Source organism: Phalacrocorax carbo, chromosome 2 (assembly GCF_963921805.1).
Source record: "Phalacrocorax carbo chromosome 2, bPhaCar2.1, whole genome shotgun sequence".
Taxonomy (NCBI): Eukaryota; Metazoa; Chordata; class Aves; order Suliformes; family Phalacrocoracidae; genus Phalacrocorax; species Phalacrocorax carbo.
In genome coordinates this window covers 146,456,431-146,482,488 of record NC_087514.1, presented here as the reverse complement: position 1 = coordinate 146,482,488, position 26,058 = coordinate 146,456,431, and the positions used below count along the sequence as shown (strand labels likewise).

Sequence of the window (26,058 nt, the reverse complement as noted above, 5' to 3'; positions counted from 1 at the left end):
TTATGGATCTCTTTATGAAATTGAAAGTAATGAGAGTTAATTAAACTAGTCTGTTTGAAATGCAAAAAAAAAAAATATTAAAAAGCAGGCTCTGTTTGGCTGTCTGCCTACTAACTCACATGTAGGCCACACACATCTACTTATTCACTAATTCTAAGTGTTCTGTGATGCTTGAAAAATTTCAGAAGCTCCTTCAAAAAAATCTTGTCTGCATTCTTGCATGCTGTAATGACTGGGATACTTGAATTTAAACAAGTAGATAATCTCACAGTATTTCAGTTACCAACAGATCTAAAAAGCAATTGCCGTTTGCTTTTTACTTCAGTTTAATCTGAAAGTGCTCTCGACTTCTACCTACTGTTTTGTTTTCTTAATCTTAATGTGCAAAACTTGTGTATGTAGAAGGATAAATAATGTCAACTGGGAAGAATAGTCTTGACTATATGGTGGAGTATTTTAAAAGCTATATTCAGATAATAAAATTACAAGATTGAAATATAAGCACTTTTTAAAAACTCATCTTAAATAACTGAAGCATCTTTGGGAATAATATATTTTGAGCATTTTATTCACTGAATAGAAAGAAATGTTAAAATAATGTAATCTGAAACTCATTCAAAATTATTTTGAAAAGCAGGAGTATCTGCTGCTTATACTAACTTCACATCATACAGCTTTTTTTCTTTATTATTATTAATTAAGTTTATAACAATACCCAGAGTATCTATGGTGCTAGAGATAAAACTGAGATGCAAAACCCATCCTGAAAATATTTCATAAAAGAAGATAGACAAAAGGTGGAATGAAAAGCAACATTATTTTTTGGCTAGATATAAGGAGAAGCCTTTTCATGCTGGACAGTCAAGCAGTGGCAGAAGTTGCCCAGAGAGGCTGAGTAGTCTCTATTTATGAAAGTTTTCAAGACTGGCTAAATTCCTGAGCCACCTAATGTGCTCTTGTAGCTGACCCTGCTTGGAGCAGGAGGTTGGACTACAGACTTCCTGAGGCCTTTCCAGTCTGAATTGCACTACAGTCCCACGGAATGGTGCTATGATTTTCCTTTACAGTGGAGAACCAGGCCAAAGACAAACAGAATAAATAGAAAAACAGTGGTCAAAACTTCCTGACTTAATTCCAGGTCCCATTCTTCCTCACTTTTAACCGACTAAGTTCAGGAGTTTGATAGTAAATGCAAATTTTTATATTCTGTTACACATAGTAAAACTGACATAAACTGTATTTTCAAAATTTATCAAACTGCCATAGACAAAAGTCTTGCTCGGACCTCTAAAAAAACCACTGTGTTACATGTTTTCTCAGTGAGCCACATGAAATGGGTTGTTTGCCAATGGTTCACATCACTGCTTGGACTTTTACTAGGCTAATTAACAACTAAAAGTGTGCCCATTAATGGTGCTTGGGGAAGCAAGAAGACATTTTCATGGAAGCTTGAGCTAAAATTGCTAATACGGTTAATTGCTTTATTTACAGTTATTTTAATCAAACCCCCTACATACATGGTGACATTAATATGTTTAAAACCTTTTTTAAAAATCACATCTTGTTTTTGTCCTAAACGTTGGCAACTGCCCCTATGTTAAAAAGTGAATTGTGCAGAGAACAACTGTGTTGATGTTTGGTAGGTTTAAGTATGGTAGTCAAACATGCGATTTTAATTTTTACATATGTAGCAAAAGGACTTCAAGTGGAATTAAAACTAAAACAGAATTGTCACTTGACCTTGTTGGCAAAAATTTTGTATGTACGTGCAACCACAGTGAAGTTATGATGAAGTACTTCTAATAGAAGCTCTAAGATTTTGCTCATTTTAGACACAGAAATGCAAACACCTCTAAAGCAAATATTACTATGTCATGATGTAGTAGAAGTGCATTTTATCTTACCTTTAAGACTCCTGTTTGCCTAGAAGCAAACATCCAGTACCAGAAGCGAACCCTACAGACACCAGGGCTAGCTGGGAAGGGTATGGTAGTAATTATCCTCGCTCTGTTTCCTTCCTTCTGAGTAGATGAGTTTACGTATAAAAAATGCTGTCCTTTACCTTAATAAAAAGATAAAAACATTTGTAGTTTTTCAATACTGCTTTATGCTTCAGAGCATAAGCATTTTTACACACACAGATACCAGTATCTTTTACCACATACACGTATACCCTGCCTTGGTTGTACAGAGGTCTTCCATGTTAATACTTTGTATATTTCTGGTTCCTACATATGATATTGATATAACCTTCCTCCAAGCTCACTCTGCCTTTCTTATCCTTATGTAAATACTTGATTCATATTTGAATAACAAATTTAAAACATGCTATAAACAAGAACACTCACTCACAGATTCAAAGGATTGAGGGTTGACATTGCAGGATTCTGGAATACCTTTGCTGATAGCTCTTACCCAGAATGATTCCCTGTCATGCAGCACGGCACTAGGGAACACACTGAAGCCCTGAGGGTTGATAGTGGGCCAAGTTATCCACATTTACTCTTGTTGAGCTGCTGCTGAAGGACCACAAAGTAGCATAAAAGAGAATTCATCATTCAGTTCCAAGCAGAAAAAGATGCTGTCCTCTTACACCCCAAAAGGGGCCTGTCACATAAAATGAACATGTACCACCAAAAGCATATGGTTGTATAGGCAAATCATGCTGCTGATTTAGGGTTTGTTTATTTTAATTAACTAGCAGTAGCCCATTCTTTGTTACCACCTTAATTCCACCTGCTAATGGTAAAATGCTGGTAAAAACAAGGTTTGTTCCTGCATGGAGAGAACCTTCTGTGCTGAAGAGCAGAGATTTTTCACGAAAAGAAGGGCATCCTTCTTTTTTTGTCCTGAGCAACAATACACAGAAGACCTTAGCAGACAACTTCTTCCTAAATCCGAAAGAAGCAACACCTGAAGATCAGAGATGAGTTGGTCGTTGTTTTGGAGTAGTTGAACTACTCCAAAGAAAGATTCAATGCCATGGCCGAGTTCTTGTTCTTGATGTAAAAGACTGAATTCCCTTTCATTATAAACAGGTCAAGTTTTTGTCTTTGTGTTCTAGTGCTTTCTTCAGTTTTCATTGGGAATGGGGATCTGATATCTTTCCAGATTTGGTCTCCCTGTAACTACACTGACCATGTGCTATGGTGGTAGGTAAAGCACAGTGTGCTCTTCCTAATCTAGTATAGAACTGATGCCTTAGCTGCAGCCAGAATAGCTGTAGAATGGTTAACTGTCTCAAAGGTTGTCCTGGTTTCAGCTGGGATAGAGTTAATTTTCTTCAGAGTAGCTAGTATGGAACTGTGTTTTGGATTTGTGCTGAAACCAGTGTTGATAATGTGGAGATGTTTTAGTTGTTCCTAAGTAGTGCTTACACTAGACAAGGACTTTTTCAGCTCCCCGTGCTCTGCCAGTTGCACAAGAAGCTGGGAGGGGACACAGCTGGGACAGCTGACCCCAACTGACCAAAGGGATATTTGATACCATATGATGTCATGTTCAGTATATACAGCTGGGGAAAGAAGAAGAAACCATGGAACATTCAGAGTGATGGCATTTGTTTTCCCAAGTCACTGTTAGGCATGATGGAGCCCTACTTTCCTGGAGCTGGCTGTCACCTGCCTGCCCATGGGAAGCAGTGAATAAATTCACTGGGGTTGGGAAGGGCTAGGAAGGTGTGTCAGGTAGCATATTTTATGTAAGGTAAGTTCATTCCTGTCCAAATCCCTTTCGCTATTGTAACTGTGTCTTGTTTTTTGAGTCGCGTTGGCTGAGGGTGGTGTTATGACCTGCTTAAAAGGGGTGCAGCTTAAAAGGGACACATTCTGCTATTTGGTGAGGGTCAAGTAGAGGGTAGCTGCAACAGTGTTACAGTAAGCATCAATGGATCAAATGCACAAGTCATGTTCACCCACATGACAATGACCACTGCAAGTGGCTGCTGAAGCTCTGAGCTCACCAAGACTGGGTCTGGCCAGCTGGTACGGCTTTTAAATGTAGATTTACTGACCAAACAGCTTTGCTGTCAAAATAGGAAAGTAGAGAGACATTTTTAATCTAAACTAAGGTGCATCGAGGGCACTATGATCAAGCTGTCCCCTTCAGACAGTTCTCCTGTGGTGGTATATGCTCCAGTATGGCCATACAGACAGTCTGTACTCCAAAATGCAGGACAGTCTGCCTGGTAAGCATCCTTGCATTACTCTTGTGGAAGGGACATTGGAGCTCATGAGAGGCATGAGTGTCCTACCTGTATTACAGAGCTAATGTAGAGCCATGGCTTGGTGTGCTTGTGTGCTGTCCTCTGCAGGGGTCACACATACCACACCTTTGGGTCATCTGGGAAGCTGATCTCAAGGATTCCATGAAATACAAATATAAACTAGAAAAACTGTGTATATGCAAACATACCTTCAGTCCTATCTGTAAACTGAGCAAAACAGTACCTTGTAAACTGGTCTCCTCTATACAAAAAGGATGTGGTCAGGCTGGAAGGGGTCCAGAGAAGGGCCACCAAGATGATCCAAGGACTGGGAAGCCTGCCATATGAGGATAGGCTGGGAGAACTGGGTGTGTTCAGCCTTGAGAAAAGCAGGATTAGAAGGGATCTCATCACCGTGTACCAGTACTTAAGGGGTAGCTACAAAGAAGATGGAGACTCCCTTTTCACACGAGTCACATGGAGAGGACAAGGGGGAATGGACACAAGTTGCTCTTGGGGAGATTCTGATTGGACACCCGAGGGAAATTTTTCACAGTGAGGACAGTCAACCATTGGAATAATCTCCCCAGGGAAGTGGTTGACTCGGCCACGTTGGACACTTTCAAGAGTTGTCTGGACAGGGTGCTGGGCCATCTTGTGTAGACTGTGCTCTTCCTAGAAAGGTTGGACTGGATGATCCCTGAGTTCCCTTCCAACCTGGGATTCTGTGATTCTGTGATTCTGTGATCCCTCCACTATACCACATCTCCAACACTTGCAGAAGTCAACAAGTAGGAACTTCTGCATATGAACTCCAAACCTTACTGTCCCAAACCACCCAGCTTTTCTTAAATAGTATTCAGAAAGTCAGCCAGTCAGTCCTATGTGTCTTTTACTTACATAAATGTATGAAATGATGAAACACATTGGTAAGGTATTCAACAAAATTAGTAAGGCTGCTTACTAAGTTTCATTTCAGCAAGAACTTTTAAAGTGAGCTCTCTCAAAACTCTATTTTCAAACCTTTGAAATACCTCAGTTATTCAGATAGGAGAAACGTTATTTTTTTTTTAGTTGACACTCTTGAAGGTCACACAGTCTTCTCAGGAGAAAAAAGTTCAGAATTTTTAATCTAAGGAATGTATCTTAACTTTTAAGAGACACAAGACATAAAACATGATCAGAATCATAATAGTAGTCCAGCCAGCCCCATGTGAGCACTTCTAAGCCTCTCTGTAAACAACTGATTAACAAGGGATATATCTGAAAAGATTGATTCCCTGATAATTAGGACATTTTTTTTGCCTAGTTTCATTAAGAAATATTAATGAACATTTTGTAAAGAAGATGGTGGCTATTCATGTGGAAGGAGATTTTGTATTAAGTTATGGATGAACTTCTGCAAATTGTGCATCTGCACTCTATCATCTTCCCTTTCTTATGGCAATACATTCTCAAATCATTAAAAATAAAGTCGGTGCCTTCAAACCCACTCTGTATACCCACCCGTCATATACAAGCTCCTGTATTCTTCAGCTGAATCTAGGAGTGTAGTTTTATATGCTTTGTAAATTAAAGTTTCTCAAATCTCATTCTGTACTGAGGTAAAATAATTCAACAATGCAAATTTGTGAAAAATAAGTTATATAATTCATACATCTCTATGGGATGTAACTTTTAAGAAGGTATGATTGAAAGGAGATCAGCAATTGTGAATGTCTTGAGGCAGATGCACAGAAGAAACATTCAGTGAACTAATTACTATTCTAGAAAGGAAAGAAATATTTGTAAAACAAACTGGATAGTGATGGATTCAACTTAATTTCTAAATTTAAGCTTTTCCCTATATTAACAAATTATTAAAATGGCATAAGCATCGTATGCTAAGGCATGATTGCTAAATTTTCTGTCAGACTGATGAAAGCCCCCCACCTGTCAGCCTCATTATAATATATAGGAGGCAAATTATTTCCTTCTCTTAGAACTTTGCCATCACCAAAAAAAAAAATCATGATAAAACAAAAATAAGAATTTTTTTTCAGCTGTAAGATCAATATGAGATACAATCCAGCACTTCTTATTAGTAAGGTGGCAAAATTAGATTTTAAGAAAGTAAAACGAGGAAGCTGCTCATTGCTGTGTTACTTCAAGAGTCAAACTCGCTTGGACTGGTGTGAAAATATCAAAAATTATTTCCCATCTGAAGTGAGCTGCAGTTATCTCTACCTAAAATTGATTGTGATTTTAGGCCTTTCACTCATAAAGTGAAGCTATGTAATGGGCTTTCAAACTGCTCTCCAATGTCCCATTCTAACAGACCTGCACATGATCAGTTGTTCAGAGTGAGAATTATTCAGTATTGATCTCAGTCAAAGGAAACCCAGAATTTGGACTATTTGTAAATTGTAATGGCTTTTAAGGAAATGTTCTTAGTTTATCTTGCTGTCTTTGAAGCAATCTTATCTGAGATTATATTTTCAGGTGAGGTTATCTGGATATCATGTTATACCTCAAGCTTTTTCAAGAACCATGTAAATTTTCTCAGGAGAGAAAAAACTATTTAAAAGATTATAATGACATGGATATACTACATTCTTCATAAATAGAATGGTCCCATATAGTTGCATACTGACCAGCAAACTGGAAGACCAAGGTGCCTGGCTCCTTGATACATGATATAAGATAAATGGCAAAATGATATATTATATATATCAAAAGTTAAATAAGTTTGGTTTTGCATTTGGCTGAAGTTTTTGAGGTTGAAATGTTCTGCACTTGATTGGCTACATCCTCTGAATATTTAAATAGCTCATGGATGCATTGGTGAGAGGTTGAAAGTGTCCTGTTTTTGAGCAAGAAAGAAACATTTGAGAAGGAAATGTGTGGAAAGGGATATTTTTATATTTGAGACCTGCATAAGCTACACACTGGTCAGATTGTGTAATGTTAAATGGGTAAAACATAGTTTGCTCTAATCTGAACAAATGAACACATTGCTCTAATTTTGTTTTCCTTTTTCTTCACTTTTTATTAACTTCGTTTTTCTTACAATTGCTGGGTAATTTCACAGAAGCAAACAAGAACCAATTAAATGAGAGAAACCAAAATAGAAAAGCACACAAAATCTCCTAGAAAAGCCAAGGGCTACTGGTTGTTTTGTCATCACACTGCATCAAAAGAACAGCAAGAAAGTAAGTCAGACTACTGACTTGCAAGGAATAGCTTGTCTGGGATAGCTGCAATAGATTCTACCTCTACCTGTCTGTTTTGTCCCTTTCCAAGAGGAATGAACTTCCACATTTACAGCCTGCAATAGCAACACAAACTAGTATGGATGTCTGCTTTCTCTAAAATGAAAAACTGTGATTGGTGGCAGATAAGCAGTTCCCTCATAATCAGGTGAGCAGTTCCTGCAGCAGGTACAGAATCCTCTAAAGTTAAAGGGAGGATAAATGAGGACAGAAATGGCTACAGCCACCCACTGATAAGATGTCTCTATTGATTTTGAAAACATAAAACACCAAAAGAAAGACAAAACCTGGACATCATGCTGCTTACAAATTCAACAGAAAAATAGTAGCGACTGTAATACTTAGTAGAGATTGTAATACTTCTACATTGAATACTAACTATTCTTTGCCGGTTAGATGGAAATTAAAATAGGGTTTCTAACTATTAAAATCTGGAAAAGAAAGCTAAGCACTTCTCAACTACAGACTGGTACATTTATAATGGAAATTAATATTCCATCCAGATTTATTATATTATGTAATCTATATAAGATATTCTATTATATGTATATAAATGTAAATATGTTATACACATATATATGTGTGTGTATATATGTTTTCTGTCTACGTAACTGTAATTGTCTATCAATATATTTCATTCTCTTAACCACCAGTAGACATGCTGGTAGTAGTCTATCAGCAAATTCCTACAGGGGCATCTAGGGAAAGACTTCTGTATTAAGGTTTCTGGTAAGCCAATGTCAGGGAGGTAAGTTAAACCCAGAACTTAGGCAGGAACTTCAAGCATTTCACACATATACACACTTCTCAGCCATTCTTTAAGGACCAGCGTATGATTGCATGTTTTTCTATAATTCATTAGGATGGTACCACACTCCAGAAAAAGTAGATTATTCAAATTTTTGACGAGGAGAAGAGAACCAGACTCTCTTTATAGCAGAAATTTGTTATCAGAATAGAACAGAATAGACTATTTGAGTTGGAAGAGACCTACAAGGATCAGCTAGTCCAACTGCCTGACCAATTCAGGGCTGACCAAGTTAAAATGGGTTATTAAGGGCATTGTCCAAATGTCTTTTAAACAGTGGCAGGCTTGAGGCATTGACCACCTCTATAGGAGGCCTGTTCCAGTGTTTGACCACCCTCTTGGTAAAGAAATGCTTCCTAATGTCTAGTCTAAACCTCCCCTGTCACAGCTGTGAACCATTCCCACATGTCCTACCACTGGATACGAGGGAGAAGAGATCAGCTCCTCCCTCTCCACTTGCCCTCCTCAGGAAGCTGTAGAGAGCTGTAGAGAGCCTCCTTCCCTTCAAACTGCCTTCTCCTCATTGGCCATTCTTTCCAGCCCTTTCACCAGCTTTGTTGCCCTCCTCTGGACACATTCAAGGACTTTCACATCCTTCTTAAACTGTGGGGCCCAGAACTGCACACAGTGCTCAAGGTGAGGCCACACTGATGATGAATACAGAAGGATAATCACCTCTTTGGCTGGTTACACTGTGTTTGATGCACACCAGGATGCGGTTTGCCCTCTCGGCTGCCAGGGCACGTTGCTGAGGTATTTAGCTTGCTGTCGACCAGCACCCCCAGGTCCCTTTCCACAAGGCTGCTCTCCAACCAGTCCTCTCCCAGTTTATACTTGTGCTTAGCATTACTCTGTCCTAGGTGCAGAATCTGGCATTTCAACTAGTTAAATTTCATCTCATTAACCATAAGCCAATGCTCCAATCTATATAGATCTTTCTGCAAGGCCTGCTGTCCCTCAAGAGAGTCAACAGCACCTCCCTGTTTGGTATCATCAGCGAACTTGCTAATAGTGCATACTAATCCTGATAAATATATTTAACAGAACTGGCCCTAGAATTGAACCCTGAGGAACGCTGCTGGTGACCAGCCACCAGCCAGATATAGCCCCATTCACTACAACCCTTTGAGCTCTGCCCTTCAGCCAGTTCTTCACCCAGCACACCATGAACCCTCTTATCCCACAGTGGGACAACTTGTCCAGAAGGATGCTGTGAGGGACAGTATCAAAAGTCTTACTAAAATTGAAAAAAACATCTACTGTGTTCCCTTCCTCCACTAGGTGGATAACCTTATCATAGAAAGAGATCAAATTAGTTAAACAGAACTTTCCCTTTGTGAACTCATGTTGACAGTCTCTGGTGATTGCATAGTCTTTAAATGTCTTTCAACACTGCACGGTATAATCTCCATAATTTTCCAGTAACTGTGGTTAGACTAACAGGTCCGCAGTTCCCTGGGCCTTCCCTCACACCCTTTTTGTAGACAAGAGTAGTGCTGGCTAGCTTCCAGTCAGCAGGGGCCTCCCCAGACTCCCAAGACCTTTGGTAGATGATCAGGAGGGGTCCTGCCATAACATCCTCTAGCTCCTTCAGTAATCTGGGAAGAATCCCATCAGGCCCCATGGACTTGTGAGCATTCAGCTGACACTGCTGGTCTCTTACAATTTCAGTGTCCACAAATGGAAAGCCACTGTTCCCACACTTGTGGTCCTCTGACTCAGGTGACTGGGCAGCCCAAGGTCTATCAGTGTTATTAAAGATTGAGGCAAAAAACACACTGAATGCCTCTGCTTTTTCTCCATTCCTATTAGTCAGATTACTATCTTCTACAAGTATCAGTCCAATGTTTTCTATTAATACTGCAGTTACACTTGCAGAAACCATGAGTATTAGGGCCTGACACACAAGGTTTCATACACAGATTTCATTTTAATCCAGTGACTTCTATAAGGAATGAATAAAATACTAGTGATTGGTGAGAAAAATGCAGAGCTGGTGACTGGAAGAGGGAAAGATAACAGATTAAGCTGAGTTCTCAGGAAAACATGAGTTAGCTAGAGATTAGCAAGATGTCCTAATGTTGTTTTGTCTGGGTGCAAGCTGATATTGGAAACACAAATCTGATACTTTCATGGAGTTGCCTATAAAAAATGTCTACAATGCAATAAGTTTATTCTGAGATTGACTACAGTGCAGTCAGGGTTATTGGATGGTCTCAGTAAAGGTGCTGCTTAATACAAGCTCTACACTTTGCACTCAGGTGACCTAAGAGAAATGGATGGCTAGACTATTATTTGCACCTTTGTTTAACCAAATGTTTTCAGCCATTCAGCAGTGCATGGATTCACTGTCACTGCATTTCCGAGCAACACCTGATGGAATATCTTAGTGGTCCATGATTATTGTCAAATATATCCTCTTTTATTGTATTAACATTTTCATAACTGTAGTTCTTTAAAAGTTTTCAAATAGACCCTTAATTAATAATATCATTGCAGACATGGAGACAGTTACTACATTTGTACAGGCATGTTGTACTGCTTTAGAAAGTCTGTCGTGTTCCAGGTGTGATGATTAATTAGTATCTTTACATTATCTTTAGCAGCTCATTGTCTAGGAAATTACTTAACAAATGCATCAAGCTGAAGTAGAATATAAAGAACGATATAATCCGGACCACTCAGAAAAGAGCAATCTATAAAAGTGCTGCTAAAGCAATGATTTAAAAAGTTGATAATAGGCTACTATGCCAGGCTATTTTGGTTTTGTGTTCAGACAGACTTGAAGTTACCAGATAGTATAAATGAGAAGACTCAATATGCTAAAACATTTAATATGTTTTTGCATGGGTTTTTTTTATACATATCCTCAATTGTAGTTTTAATATAAAAGTGAACATTTCAAATGCTTGTTGGAACTGCTTTGTGAACTGTGCTAATTGCTCATTATTATTTGTCTGCATATACAATAAGCTCAGCTGATCACACTGAGATATGCTGGTGTCGTGGCAATAATCTATGGGATTTTTAAAAAAAATTCAGTTGATATTTATTTTTCCCAGAAGTGATATAGGACACATGCCAATACCTGGTGTATGGTCAGTTTCAGGGCCTGTTTGTCCCGTGACAACACTGTTGCTAATATTCCAGTCAAAATCATCACTAGGGTCTTGTGTTAATCCACACACAGTGGTCCATTCTTGATCTTGTGTTTCAAAGTTACAGCTTCCAGGAATACTTGTGTAGTAACCTGAAAATACAGCAAGAAGTAAATTACCATCACAGCTTTTATATGTAAAAGGCTATAATGAACATACCTTAAATGGTAATGGAAAGGATTCTGTCTGGCTGATGCTGTGATTCTCTGTGCATTATGTACTGACATAATTAGTATGTGGTACTTAGTGAGGAAAAAAAAATCACTCTTTGCCCCAGAGCAGGTTAAACGGCCTTAAACTTTATTACAGAAATATGCCCATGTAAGTGTTGAGGATAAACCAATGACTTCACCAATTTTAGTTATTACTCAAAGTGAATGGACAAAATGATTCCCAGCCAATTAGCCAGGAAAACTGGACTCCACTTCCACAGCGGCATTTTTCATGCACATATGTTGGCTAATCCTTGTGTTATGCATGAAAGCAGTTTTATGATAAGAGAGAAGTTCTGGTGATTAGGACACTGACTGAATTCAGGCGATCTCTGTTGAACTTCCCACTTTTAGATCTGCCTCTGATGTTTCAGGAGACTTTGGAAAAGTAATCAATCAACAAAATTATACAAATGCTGTTGTAGAGATGAATCAAATAGCATCACAAACTCTTCTTTGGCTTCTAAAGGTCTTTTCCTTAGCTATAAAGCAGAGGCAACTACACAATTGCTGAGTGAGAGCAAGGAGTACCCCTGTGAGAGGACTCTGGGAAAAGGTTCCAAACTATTAAATATCACAGTCAGTTGTGCATTTTAGAAACAGGTCTGACGATTGGTGTGACCATTTTCAGAATCAAATGGACTTGAGGATTTAGAGCGTGTTTCTTGATCTAGAATTATTCTGCAACATTAAAATACAACTATTTATGTATCATTGGCTAGGTATAAAGGATACAGGTCAAAATAATAGATTTAATTATATTTTAGTAATCTGTTTTGGTTTTTTCCTATTTCTACTTTCATGCTACAAGAACAAGTTATGCCATTTTTTGTAAAATAACTTATCATTGTCATAAACCTGTTTGATATGACCAAGATCTGCACATACACCGTAACTCTGTGGATTTGCTTTTCTGTAAAAATGTGTACCTTAGTTAAATATATAGGACAAATATCTTAAAAGAAGAATAATTTTGATCCAGTGAATAGCCTATATCCCACTTAATGCTAGGAGAAGGATCTGTACTGTTCTGTAATGTACTGCAAGGGACTGGAGCACCTCTCATGAGGAGAGGCTGAGAGAGCTGGGACTGTTCAGCCTGGAGGAGAGAAGGCTCAGGGGGATTTTATCAATGTGTATAAACATTTGCTGGGAGGGTGCAAAGAAGACAAAGTGAGACTCTCCTCAGTGGTGTCCAGTGTCAGGACAGGAGGCAATGGGCACAAATACAGGTAGCATTTTTTAAGGTTAAGAAAAATCATCTTTTATTTTACTGTCAGACTGGTCAAACACTGGCACGGGTTGCCCAGAGAAGCTGTGGAGTCTCCATTCTTGGAGATATTCAAAACCTGACTGGCACAGCCCTGGGTAACCTATTGCAGGGGATCCTATCTTGAGCGGGAGGTTGGACTAAGTGATCTCTAGATCATCTCAATCTATCCCACCTCAGTTGTGCTGTTCTTGTGTTAGTGTTATTCGCAGCATGGACTTTGGGAATCATGAAAGGAATACACAAATGCACTGATCATCCACATTGACATTGCATTACAAGCATTATGTAAGCTTAATAAAGCCTAACTCCAACATCAAACACTCTCATATGCAGGTAAGGCAAAGGGAACCCATTAATCGAAAATATAAGTACAATTTTCTTGTACAGTTCTAAAAAGATCAAAGTCCAAATGCATTTAGGATTTATACTGTTCATAATAGATTACCTGACTTCAGGAATTTTACCCTAATATCTTAACAGTGCATTCAGAAGGCAAGTATTAATAAATATTTATGAACAGTATTTAAAGGGTTGATGGAGTCACCTGACATATCTGCACCTGCTGGGTACTATTTATTTTATGGGTAAACAGAGCCTATTTAGAAGCCATCAGAAAAGTATTGTTCCATTTATCTGAAAAATTGCTTTTATTTCAATAATTCAAGCACTCCCCTAGTTGGTTCATCAACACTGAGGTTTGCTATTAATCAAATCTGTGTGTATAATTGGCTACAATTCATGAAAATTGAAACTGCTTTCATGTGTGCTTTTTTCACCTCAGTACTTCCAGCGGGTTACTGAAAGAGAATGAAAATTTTGCAAGATTGCCTGACTGGACTGAACGAAGCATAGAGTAAGTAATTTCCGTGAGTTTATTTAAAAAAAAAAAAAAGTCCACCAGCCTACGTGGATTCAATTAATTTCATCCAGGTTTTGTTGTAAATACTGCATAGAGGAATTGCTGCTGAGTAGATTATGGTCCATTTACTTCTTTGGAGTTACACTGGTATAAAACTATAGAATGTGAAATAAGCTTGGACCTTAAGCTAAAAGAGAAGGAGAAAATTGCATGCAAAAGTGGCCATAACCACTTGTGATGGGGCAGGTTAGGCTGTGAAGGGCTTTCTCTGTGCCTGTTCTGCTCTCTTTGCTGATCAAGCAGCTCCTGTTGCCTTTTCGATAAAAAATGGGATTTCCATATCCAGCAGGTATTATGTGCCCATTAATGTTGTTTCTTCCCATCTGTAAGATATACACTCAGAGAAAAGGTGCATTTATCCAAATGTAAGGCCTCATTTGCTGGAACTAAGATATAACAGATAGGGAAATATTATACCTGAGGTTTATTTGGGTATTCTGTGTGCCAGATTACAGTATCTCTCCTCTATTGTTATCTTGATATTTTGTCAGTTCTGCAGCAACAGCAAGACTAAACACTGATGAGAACATTTTGATGTAACAACAGCCTTTCCATCTACAATAAAAGGATATTTCACTCTATTTATTTAAAGTTAATATCAGTATTTTTTTTCTCCCCTCGGAAAAGACTGTGTTGCTTTACTGTGATTCAAGATCATTTATGGCCTGAAATGTTTCCATCTATTATCTGACTAAAAGAAAGTTGATGCCATCACAGTCCTTCCACACAAACAGGACCCTGCCCCCTCCCATGAAGCTACTATATACTGTAACAATATTTACAGAATAAATCCAATGCCTTGATAGTTTTCTGAATATCTTTACAGAGCAGTTAATGTTGGACAGCAATTCAGACTTACTGTGTCTCTGTTAGGTCTGTAAAATGTAACAAGGGTGAGTTTACAGAATATTTTGTTGCACTTATGTTGTCAAACTCCTGAAAAAATATTAATATTATATATAAGAAATATGGATTATCTGTTTAAAATCAATCTTTTCTTGGAATCTACTTGAAAAAAAGCTACTCTTTTAAAGTTATCATTCAACATAGTTTCATTTCCATGCATGACTAACAAAATTCACTGGAATGTAAAAGCACTGCAGGAGGTAGAAACCAGAAATTGAGACACCAGCTTCAGTGTATGTACTTCAGAACTGTTATTTACTTTTATAAAAACAATAAAGAGGGAGAAACTTCAGGTTAAATCTCCTATAGTGACATCTTCACATGTGTTGCAGGTTCTAAGTCTGCTGTCTGGCTAAACCAACGTAATTTGCATCACCCTAAAAGGGTCATTGTTTTTGTAACCCTGTCCAGTCAAAGCATTTAGCAAACCCATGCAAGAGAAGTTGCCTTTGATTTTCAAGGGATCACCAACTATTTGTTGATTTCAATGGAGTACTTGGACTTCAACACAATGTGAGCATTGACTTGACGTATATGATGTATTCATCTACCAAGGTTATTTTTGATCATATCTGCCTTATGACAGAATTTGTCCCTCCAGCTAGAAGATTAAGAATTAGACTGATTACTGAACTGTATATATGGACTGCTTAAGCTTCCTATTCCAAAAGTCTGGTCTGGACAGTGACTGTAAATAAACAAAGACATGGAGCAGGAACAAAGGCACAATGTTTTAGTGCTTTTGAGTTTCAAGTCTGAATTGGAAAGCTTGATCCAGATTTTTGAAACTGAGCTGTGTCCTTCCGTCTCAAACAGCATTAGCAAAGAATACCTACACACAGATTTTGTCTCAGTATTCACTAGGACTATAAAAATATAAACAGACTGGATTTTGTCCAACTGGTCTGTAACAGAGTAATAGCAAGAGAATATTTTCATTACTCTGCGGTAGCAGCAAGAACAAAGAACAATGAGCTTGTAGTACGGACACAACTCACAAAGACAGGATGAATCTGAAAGGAAAGACAGGCTTGTTTTAAATATTCACTTTTTATAGCAGAATCATGTCTAAATGTTATTGTGCGTTAATTTGCCTGCCCAGCTTTTTCATTCAACATTGACAGCTCAACATGCTTTCAACTTAATAAATGAGTTTACATTTCTTCTCAGAGTTAATTTGTTTTGTAACCTACGGAATTTATTCCTTAAATATGTTTTTAGTCCTTAAGCTGTTTTTTGGGTGTTGTTTATATTTAGTCTTTAGTTTGAGTAAGTTACACTTTTGCAGCTAAATCACACTTAAATACTTTTTGCAGCAAACATCTCTGAGGATCGGAAAATGTCAGACCTTCTATGCTAGGGAAGCAGGCAACCTGCTTGTAATTATCTTCTGAGCAGCTGTGTGAATTCACCTAAGCTATGCTACAGAATTTAAAGTTATAATTTTAACTGGAGATTACATTAATACACAAAAGATACTTACTGCAGTCAGACTCATCTGAAAGGTCTTCACAGTCTGGTTTATAGTCGCAGACGAACTGAGACTCTATGCAATTCTCATTCCCACACACAAAATCAGTAAGGGCAGGGCATTCCCTGGGATTCTCTCCAACTGAAACCAACAGGACACTTAAATCAATATTGTATTTAAATCAAATGATGCTTTTTTAAATTTGTTTAGCCATTATACACCATTACTTCAGTGATTTATTTCTTCCAGCAGATGTTATTTGGTCTCACTCTTCTAATGGTGCACTATATGTGTCCAGACTACTATACTGGCCTTGCCCAAAGCTTCCAGGGTAGGATGTTTTGCCTGGAAGAAAACTCAGTTCAGCACCAACATGACTGTTTCCGCAGTGTATTTGTTGTGCACGTTCCATAAAAAGGGGTTTTGTGAGCTGTTGTAAGGGCTAAAGACCTTATTCTGCTCATAATTACAGGACATAATTTGGAAAATAACAATATTTTAAACTGAGAAAAATGACTGTTATATGACATTTGTGTAATGCATAAACATTTAAAGCCTTTATAAGAAGTTCAACTTTTTTTGAAGAGTTTAAAGAAGCTTTTGCTCTGAGTGTGTGAACTGCCTAGAAATTTCTCTTATGGCATTCAATATGAGGATCTGTTTTACTACAACAATTTTTGATCATCTCTGAAGTGAGTGAAAATCATATCATAAAATGAGAGTAACTTACACATAAAGCATTAGGGCCAAAGCCAAAGGGTGCTGAGATTCAGCCACCTCTGAACTGTCAGACTATAAAGAAACTTACATAAATTACCTTTTAGCTCAGTACACTGGGTGCATAATTTAAATTAGCACTAATTGAAACAGTTCTGATAATCCCAAATGCAGCATTTAAGATGCACTCCTGTTAACCTAAGATTGTCTTACAGTCTAGAGCTCCAAGTTGTGCAATAAGACATTTAGGAGAATATATTTTCACTCTATTTGTTGTAATATGTTTCATTTTTTCTTTCAAATATGACTAAAATGTGACACATCACTAAACACAGTCTGGACAGAACACCTTGATATTGACCTTTGTGCAGGCCCATATTTACAGAAGGGGAAGTTATGATTATCAGGGTATTAATCCCCTCAGATAGTGGTACTTACTGAATTTTACAAACTGCGGAACTACATTCTCATTGAAGCAAAATAGGAAAGGAGAGCTAAATTTTTGGTTTAGTTTAAACATTTGCACAAAGTAATATGAAATAAAGCAACAACACAGCATTAAAATGTAATTCAAATATTTAGAATGGATAGTTTTAAAAAATTTAGTCATCAGGTTGATTACCTGCAGGATCTAACTTAAATTTTCAGTTTTGAAATACATATGTCCCTGAGCATTGGTGTAAATAAAATCTGGTTTCAAATGGATAGCTGTCTTTTTGATTTGGCTTTTAATTTTACACTATTAATTTAATCTGATTAGGTGTCAGGGAATCCACAGTGTTTCCATGATGCCTTAAATACAGGAAAAGCTATAGCTGCTTTTTACAGACCATCCATGTGGCAGAGAGCCCTTAGCAGAGGAGTGGACTCTTGAGAAAAAAATTGACTGAAGCATTTGTGATGTTTAAGGCAGTTTTCACACCTCTCCCAAATGATGTGATAAAACTTCTTTGAAAATACTACCAAAACATCAGTAATATGGTTTATCTTAAATTCTGGAAAACCACAGAATCACTGAACAGTAGAGATTGGCAGGGACTTCTCAAGATCTTCTAGTCCAGTCCCCTGCTCAAGCCACCTCTAGTACATCAGGTTGTGCAGGACCATGTCCAGTTGTGTTTTGAATATATCGAACCTCTCTGGAAAACTTGTGCTTGTGTTTGACCACCGTCATAGTAAATGAAATGTTTTCTTGTGTTCAGATGAAATTTCCTGTTTTTTAATTTGTGCCCTTTGCCTTCTGTCTTGTCAGTGGACACTTACGAGAAGACTCTTGACTCCCTCATCTCCATTCCCTCCATGCACTGGGAATGATGCCCTGGGAAATTAAGTGACTTTCGTAAGTCACTCAATGGCTTAATGACAGAAACTATTTAGTGGCAGAGCCATTAGGGTACAATAATTGTTACATCTTATTTCACTGCATATTAAAGAAGTACATGATCACCATACAGGGGAATGACATTTGAAAATCCATGGCTTTGTGACTGATCGTATTCCTCACCTTTACCTCCTTTTATCTTTAAGCAAGACAATGTTACGTTATTCTATCATTTATATTTAGCACTTAATTACAATTATTCTTTTTTATCTACTTTATAGTACGTCAAGCATACCAGAAACCATCATTTAAGAATATTATTAATTTCTTATCTTATCCTAAAATGAAACATCTGATCAGTACAGTCATAATGAATACTTGTATCTCAACAGATATGAATACCATAAAGTCCGAACACAGTCATATATCTCTGAATTTTATCCTTTTGGAGTAAGACCTTGTTTATATGTCATTTTTAGTGATACTAGGTTACATTTATGATAACGATAGAGATTCTGCCACAACTTTTGGCAGAGATAAAGATAAAATCCTTCTCAGACTAAACGTACCAGCATTAGCACAGCATAGTCAAACTAAATATTCTAAATTCCTATTCAGAATTGTGTCATTAAAAAGCAACTTTCCAGAGTACACACTTGTTCTGACCAAAACTCCTGCTGCAGCTAAAAACTAAATAAAAACAAGAAATAAGGTGAGCTTTAACCATAAAATACGTGTTCGGCATCAACAATCCCAATAACCAAACAAAGGTTCACACAGAAGTTGCAGCCTAGAAGTTTCATATTTGGCATTTTTAAAATATAATACAAAAATTCTATTTAGTCAGAAAAATGTATTGAAGAACACACTAGAAAATATGTTCTCAATTCTGAGGGTTGAATTGCAATTTAACAAAAAAATAAAAGGTTAGTAAACACTTTGAACAAAAAAAAAAAGAGAGGACATACAAAATATTATCTTGTTCATTTCCAGCTTTGTCACTGAAATTACAGGGTTGCCAAAATCTGAGTTTATCAGTACTGAATTAGGAGAAAGATGTTTCTAAAAAGAGTAAGCAAACCTCCCTCCAGAGAGTTACAATATAATGCAAAACAATGTCTCCTAATGAACAGTTTAAGATATGTTTAAAGCTGACATTTCAGATAAAATCAGAAATTTTCATGGAATTATATAATGTCCTGAGTTGGAAGAGCCCCACAAGGATCATCAAGTCCAGCTCCTGTCCCTGCACAGGACAACCCCAAGTTCATACCATGACTCTGAGGGTATTGTCCAAGTGCTTCTTGAATAGAATCAGGCTTGGTGCCGTGATGCGTCCCTGGGGGACCCTGTTCCAGTGCTCCACCAGCCTCTGCGGGAAGAACCTTTTCCTAATACCCAACCTAACCCTCCCCTGGCACATCTTCCTCCCATTCCCTCTGGTCCTGTCATTGGTCACCAGAGAGAAGAGACCAGCACCTGCCCCTCCTCCTTCCTCCCCTTGTGAGGAAGCTGCAGGCTGCTGTGAGGTCTCCCCTCACCATCCTCTCCTCCAGGCTGAACAAAGCAAGTGACTGTAGCTGCTAAAGCTAAAGTCTTTTGCACATGTTGGTTTTGTGCAACTGCATGCAAAAATATATAGCTTTTTAATGGATCATATTCCTCAGTTGTACTTTGATCACCAGTAAGTAGAAAGATAATGCGGATGGTTGGTTATGTATAACATGTAATACTATATATATATTTCCCAATAGCCTAACCCAAAACATTCCATGAAAATGCAAACATACAGAATAACTACTCTAAGCAGAAAAAAATTCAGAATATATGGCAAATTTTCTTTCTTGCCTCTTTCTTCTAACAACTGCTCAAGAAACCTATAAGGAAAAAGCTAACTTACTGTTGAATACACTCCAAACAAATCAGGACAAAAATTATAATTTAAAAAAATTATCAGTTATACTTTGTTTACTGTGTTACTCTGAAGTTATCTTTGAGAAGCTACAATATTAAAATGGATCAGTGAGCCACAGCAAGCAAAAGAATTAATGGATTCCATATATGAAAATGTCAGAGGTGGAAAACAGAGAAATATCCGATACACAGATGTGGATTTCTCACACAATGGAAATGAGAGGAATTGCAGGGGCTTGAAATGTGTTTGATAAGTACTAAGCTTATTTCTGAATATGCTTTCAAAACTTTGAAGAAAGCTGATATCCAAAACCAAAAGAAAACATTTCATTTTAATTTAAGGAGACTGTTGACCAGAAGGAAACTTGCACTTAATGAAAAAGCCATAAAGGTTTTTTTTTTGACCTGACCTTCTTCCAGGTTTTTGGTTTAGCCACTAAACTGAACAATCCATTGTTTCTCAGTTCTACACACAATTTTACATAATGGAAAATATCCATACAGATATGGAGTGCTGGTCTACAGGAATGACATGAGTGATAAAGGCATGGCAAAGAGCTATAAAAATAGGGGTGGGTGTTTGTGGGTTTGTTTTTTTTTAATGAGAACAGAAACTCCAACAATATTTATTAATTTCCAGCACTCTTGCACTTGTTTTTCTTTATGCTTTCCTTTTTCTTCTCCTACAGTTATTCAGTCCATAAACTTGTGGGGTCTGAAGACTATACATATGTGCTGCAAGTGAAAAGACCACAGTCCATTCCTTTCCCACAAAAAGAGAATACAGGCAACAACAACAACAAAAAAAAACCCAATCCAAAATGAAAAAAAACAAATCAAAATAATATAGAATATAAAACACAAAGAAGAATTTCATATCTTGCAATAACAACCAAGATTTAGGTCAGCACAGAAATAACTACATTAAAAAGAATCGGTTGAGCAATTAAAGCATTGATTTTCTCCCTACATCAAAATTGACAGGCTACAGCATATATCCTTCTAAACCACCTTTTTCCCCTTACAGTTAATACTTGGGGATTAGATTCTTATAATAAAAAAAAAAAATGCCAACAATTATTGTGGCATAGCAAAATGCTAATGGTTTATCACATTTATTTGGTTTCCCCTTGGAACTGCAGCATTTCTTGAAAATCAGGACACCACAAGAAACTAGCACAGGATTTATTTTAAATGAAGTAGTAACTACTGACTACATGTTATGCAAATCCCTATGGCAAAAGAAATGGCAGTACTTGAAAAGGAAAAAGTATATACAGGATATCACTTTTCAATTAAGTACAATTTGGATTGATGCAGCAAAAAGCCATATAATCTTCCAAGTAGTTTTTAAGAAACCAATAGAACTGGCTTGGCTTTTGGATGACTAAACCCTACAAAAGAAGAATGTTAATGTTGTTTGCCATAGAACTTATGTTTACATACACTCACTTTTATTTCTACATATTTTATTCTGTACAATGTAATTCTCAGAATACCAGCAAAGATAAGACCTTGCCTAATAAGAATACATATGTGTGTTTGTATATGTGGAGAAAACAAGCAAGACACAGATGCACATTGTGCATACCACAAATAAATTGTGACTCTACTGTGGATACATCATGAGATATATTTATATCCATCTCAGGTATATGTTATCTATGGAAGACTAGCCCATATGGTACTAACAGAATTTATAGATGTGACAAGATTCATTTGGAGATAGCTGATAAATACAACACTATTAACCCAGACACTTTGTTTCAGTTACCAGGAAAAGACTGGCTATGTACGAACTCATGAAAATGGTCCTTTCCTTTAAGCTTGATTTTAGAGGACAGCACTGGGCCAGTGACTGTTTCTCTGACTCTGTGAGTATAAGAGCTTTCTTTTACCAATGTTTTGTAAGATGAAAATATTCCTGTGATGTCTATTACATGCAAAATCATGGAACGAACCAGAACCAGACAGGCCAAATAACAGCTCTATAAGCTATAGACCTTGACTATCTGAAACAAAATGGATAACTGCAAAAAAAAATTAGTTTGATAGATACCAGTAAATTTTATAGATTGGGTGTTAGGTTGACACAGTACATGTTCTTCTATTTAAAATATTTATCGTGGAAGAACTGATTGATCACACAGCCAAAAAGAAGAGATGCTCTGGCCGTGTTGCATTACAACACTGAAGACTTACATAGGTTGTCAGAGGTTATGTTTGGCCAGTGGTATGTGCTTGTGAAAGGCATAGGCTGAATCCCAACTTATTATGGTTGCTAAAGGTTACAGTGAACAAGACCTTGAGCTGTTTTGAACAACAACATGTAACTCAAGGTCAAGTATGCTGAGCTGCTCTTTACCAATAGTCTCATCTCTGGTCTCTAAGAGGAATGCAAGCACTCAACAGTGCAACACAACCATGTCAACAGTATGAAGAGAAACATGTAATGTATATTGAAGGAAACATAGACTTTTTTCCTACCTGTTTGTCTTTTTACAAATTAAGGTCCTTTTTGAGTAGGAATGTTTTCAAATTACAGTTGAAAATTCACTTCTTTTTATTATTTGTTGTTTAAATTGTGTTGTATAGTGAGAGTACTTATATCACTTCCATCCACTTTTACACAGTACTTCAGATATAGAAATAACCAAAGATAAAAATATTAAAGATGTTTTGTTGAGAATATTATTCAGTGAAAGAAACTATACTTTCCAAATTTCACCATTGGTTTAAATTAGAATGTATGAAATACAAGCTCCTAGAAGGTTTCCCTAGGACTGGAGCTTAACTGTACTCAGTATGCTGAAATTCAGAAATTATGAAACACAGTTTGCATCATGCTTTTCAGTTGCTTACCCCAATTGTTCAGTACCCTTTTCTACATTGTTTTTTATAGAACATTAAAAATCTATTTGCAAACTCATCAATAATGTTTCTTTCCATGGATGACCTTGACAATCTTGCAGGGAAAACTAGATGAAAAATTTCTACGCATGCAAGCTAGATATTATTTCAAATAAGGTTCTTTTGTAATTCAAGAACCATAGGGAATTGTCCTCGTAGAATGTGTCATTTAAAAGGCCATATTTAATTCAAAGTTATGCACTGGCTCTGACATAAACAGCAGATTCAACAAATTATATCGACTCTTAGGAGAGAATTTCACCTGAAGATACAAAAGCCTGCCAATCGATGTCCTAAACAAGCTCTAAGCAAGTTGTATTACAGTGCCTAAGGCCACCAAATAAACTGGAAGAATAAAAAAAATCATCCAAAGTTCTGGAAATGTACAACTGGCTCCAGCTCAAGCAATACAAAAGAAAAAAAATCTCTTCTAGTGCTGATATCATGGAGTATATAAACCTACATCACACAGGGACAGAAGTTTTTATATTTAAGACTGAAAGACCAGCCTTGGTGTGGAGTGTATCAGCAGGGTAAGGAGCTCATGTTCACAGTACCCTCATGTAGGGAGCTGCATACTAAAGACACTAGGGAGAAACACTGAGGACTGAGCAATGAGCGAGGTTCTGGTATTCTAGGCTTCATCTCTTTGGAGCCTGCAGGTGGTGAAAGAAAGGGAGAAAACGAGATAAGGTAAAAAAATAGTGATGCTTTTGCAGAAAATTCTGTTTTCCAGTAATTATGAGCATGTTCAACCAGAGAAAAATATCTCCTGAAGAAATTTGACATGTGGTCTCTACTACTTGGTCCTTTTTCCCCTCCCTCTCTCCCCTCCATCGTGATTCCAGTGTAAAGCTACATTACACCTCAGAAAGTTCAGCTGAAGAGATTACTTTTAGAGCTTTTCAAAGGTATTTACCCTACACATTTATTGTCAAGCCGTTGTTTCCATTGTGATGCAGAATCAAGCCAAACTACTCAATTGCATCACTCTCTCCCCTTATCACAGATTTCTTAGAAGCATCTCATAGGAATATATTATTTTGTTTATACATGGACTTGCACTAATGTGGCCCATAGGGGTTGTTGTGACAGAACAATGAAGTACACCACACAGGTGCTAGTCACAATTATCTACAAAAACTATGCACTCAGTTCCTCAGCTGAATGCGCTCCCTGGCTCTGCAGAATCGTCATGAGATGTGAAATTCATCTTGAGTGTCATATTGCATGGAGGTGTATGATGGGTTACAGATCAACTGTTACAGACAGTGTATTTGTACTGGAAGGGTGCCCACCTTCTACAGTAATTTAATACAAAAATGAACTCAGGCTGGGGCAGTGTTCATTCTTCTAATACCACCTTTATAGACAATGATTTTGATGTCCAAAAAAAAAAGGATTAAAATCCAGCCATCTCTACCCTGTATATTTTACTAGTCATGAAATTCTTCTCTTGTGGCCCGTTTGAAATAGGTGGAGTTAAGTAATCTACCATTGGATATGAAGAGTAAATACATGAAGTGAATGTCAAAATGATATCTTCATTTTATACTGAAAACCTGTTTTTGCAGCCACGTATTACCAAACCAAAGTATCTTTGGTCAGCAACTTTTCTTCAAAAGTTTCACATGAGATAAACAGAAACTGAAGAAACCACTGAGGTCTCTTCATGAAGAGTACGGCAAAAGCTAAAACATGTTTCTCATATTCAAAATCTGTAGCAAAAGACCTCAAGTATTTTCCTCATAAGAATCTGAGAGTTGCAAAAAAGAAGGAAAGATGGCAAAAAAAAAAATCTTTCGGTTAAGGTCTCCTGCATTTTTTATATAATCTCAAACAGAAATAGCAATATTGGAGTATTACAGGTATGTAAATTACTCTGTCCAGTGCAATGAAATGTAGAGACTACTGTGATTTTCAGGCTGCTGCCATATTTCTCTTCTTGCTGTTCTTTTAATCTTTTCAGAGAAGATTGTCAAATGCAATATTATTCATTCCCTGAAGGCAGGCTATATAATATTTGCTTCTTCAGTAAAAATGAATTTATATTTTTTCATACGTTTCTAGAAAGATTAATATGCAATGCTGTTTAAGCAATCACCTTGTGCAAAACATGACTTGTGCAGGCATTCAAGTCTTCCCCCACTGTAACTCTGGCAGCCCTGGCAAGCTGGATTGAGGGAGCCTGTATTTCCTCCCCATCTCTCCTGAGCACATTGCATTCCTCACCGAGTCCTTTGTACAGGGGCATTCAGGATATCTGTGGAAGGCAGCTGTGGCTGACTTTCACATTTCCAGATGGGAGATTATTTCTTGCCTAGAACCAAATTGTGCATCATCTGTACCTTCTGCTGAGTGTAATGAGATCTGAGCTCAGTAAGATTTTCACTCAAAAAGTATGAAGCACATTCATGCTAATGTATGTTACAGTAACACAAATTAAGTTAAAGCTGCCAAAAACTACTAGACTTCTCAAAATCGGGTTTCTTCCTCTACAATGAAGTGGATTGTAAAGATATCAGCAATTTGTAAATTGCAGCTCACCATGAAATCAAAATCCAAACATTAGACTAACAAATAAGAATTTTACCATTAATTACAGTACATTTACTGAGAAGTTTTAGCGATGTGATGCAATTCCAGTGTTCCATTCCAGAATACCCTGACATTGACCTATTTATGGAAAAAGGTGAAGAACGTAATAAAACATTGTGTTTTAAAGAGGAAAAAAGAGAAGAAAAAGATCAAAAAACACAGGTAACTGGACATACATTCTGGCTGAATACAAATATATATCTTGAGTGACTAAATCAGCTCCGGCAGTCTTCTCTGCCCGAATTCCCTTCCCTCTCACTTCAGGGCCAGGTTTGTACTGAATATTTCTGTTATAAGAGTTTGAACTTTCCTCAAGTGTCTGAGCAGAAGGAACTAAATTCTCTACTAAATGTAAAGCTTTGCATGATACATAGGTGAGGTTTCAAAGACAACACT

General features: G+C 37.2%; 1 protein-coding gene across 1 annotated transcript in view; it reads right to left on the bottom strand.

Annotated features, from left to right (window-relative positions):
- The window catches only part of MALRD1 (MAM and LDL receptor class A domain containing 1), a 314,254-nt gene that overhangs the window by 78,406 nt on the left and 209,790 nt on the right, over positions 1-26,058 (bottom strand). The window contains exons 31-33 of the mRNA XM_064441822.1: positions 16,215-16,343; positions 11,352-11,513; positions 1,905-2,062 (exon numbers count right to left, since the gene is read on the bottom strand). Coding sequence (XP_064297892.1) covers positions 1,905-2,062; positions 11,352-11,513; positions 16,215-16,343 — 449 coding nt within the window. The remainder of the gene's footprint in view (positions 1-1,904; positions 2,063-11,351; positions 11,514-16,214; positions 16,344-26,058) is intronic.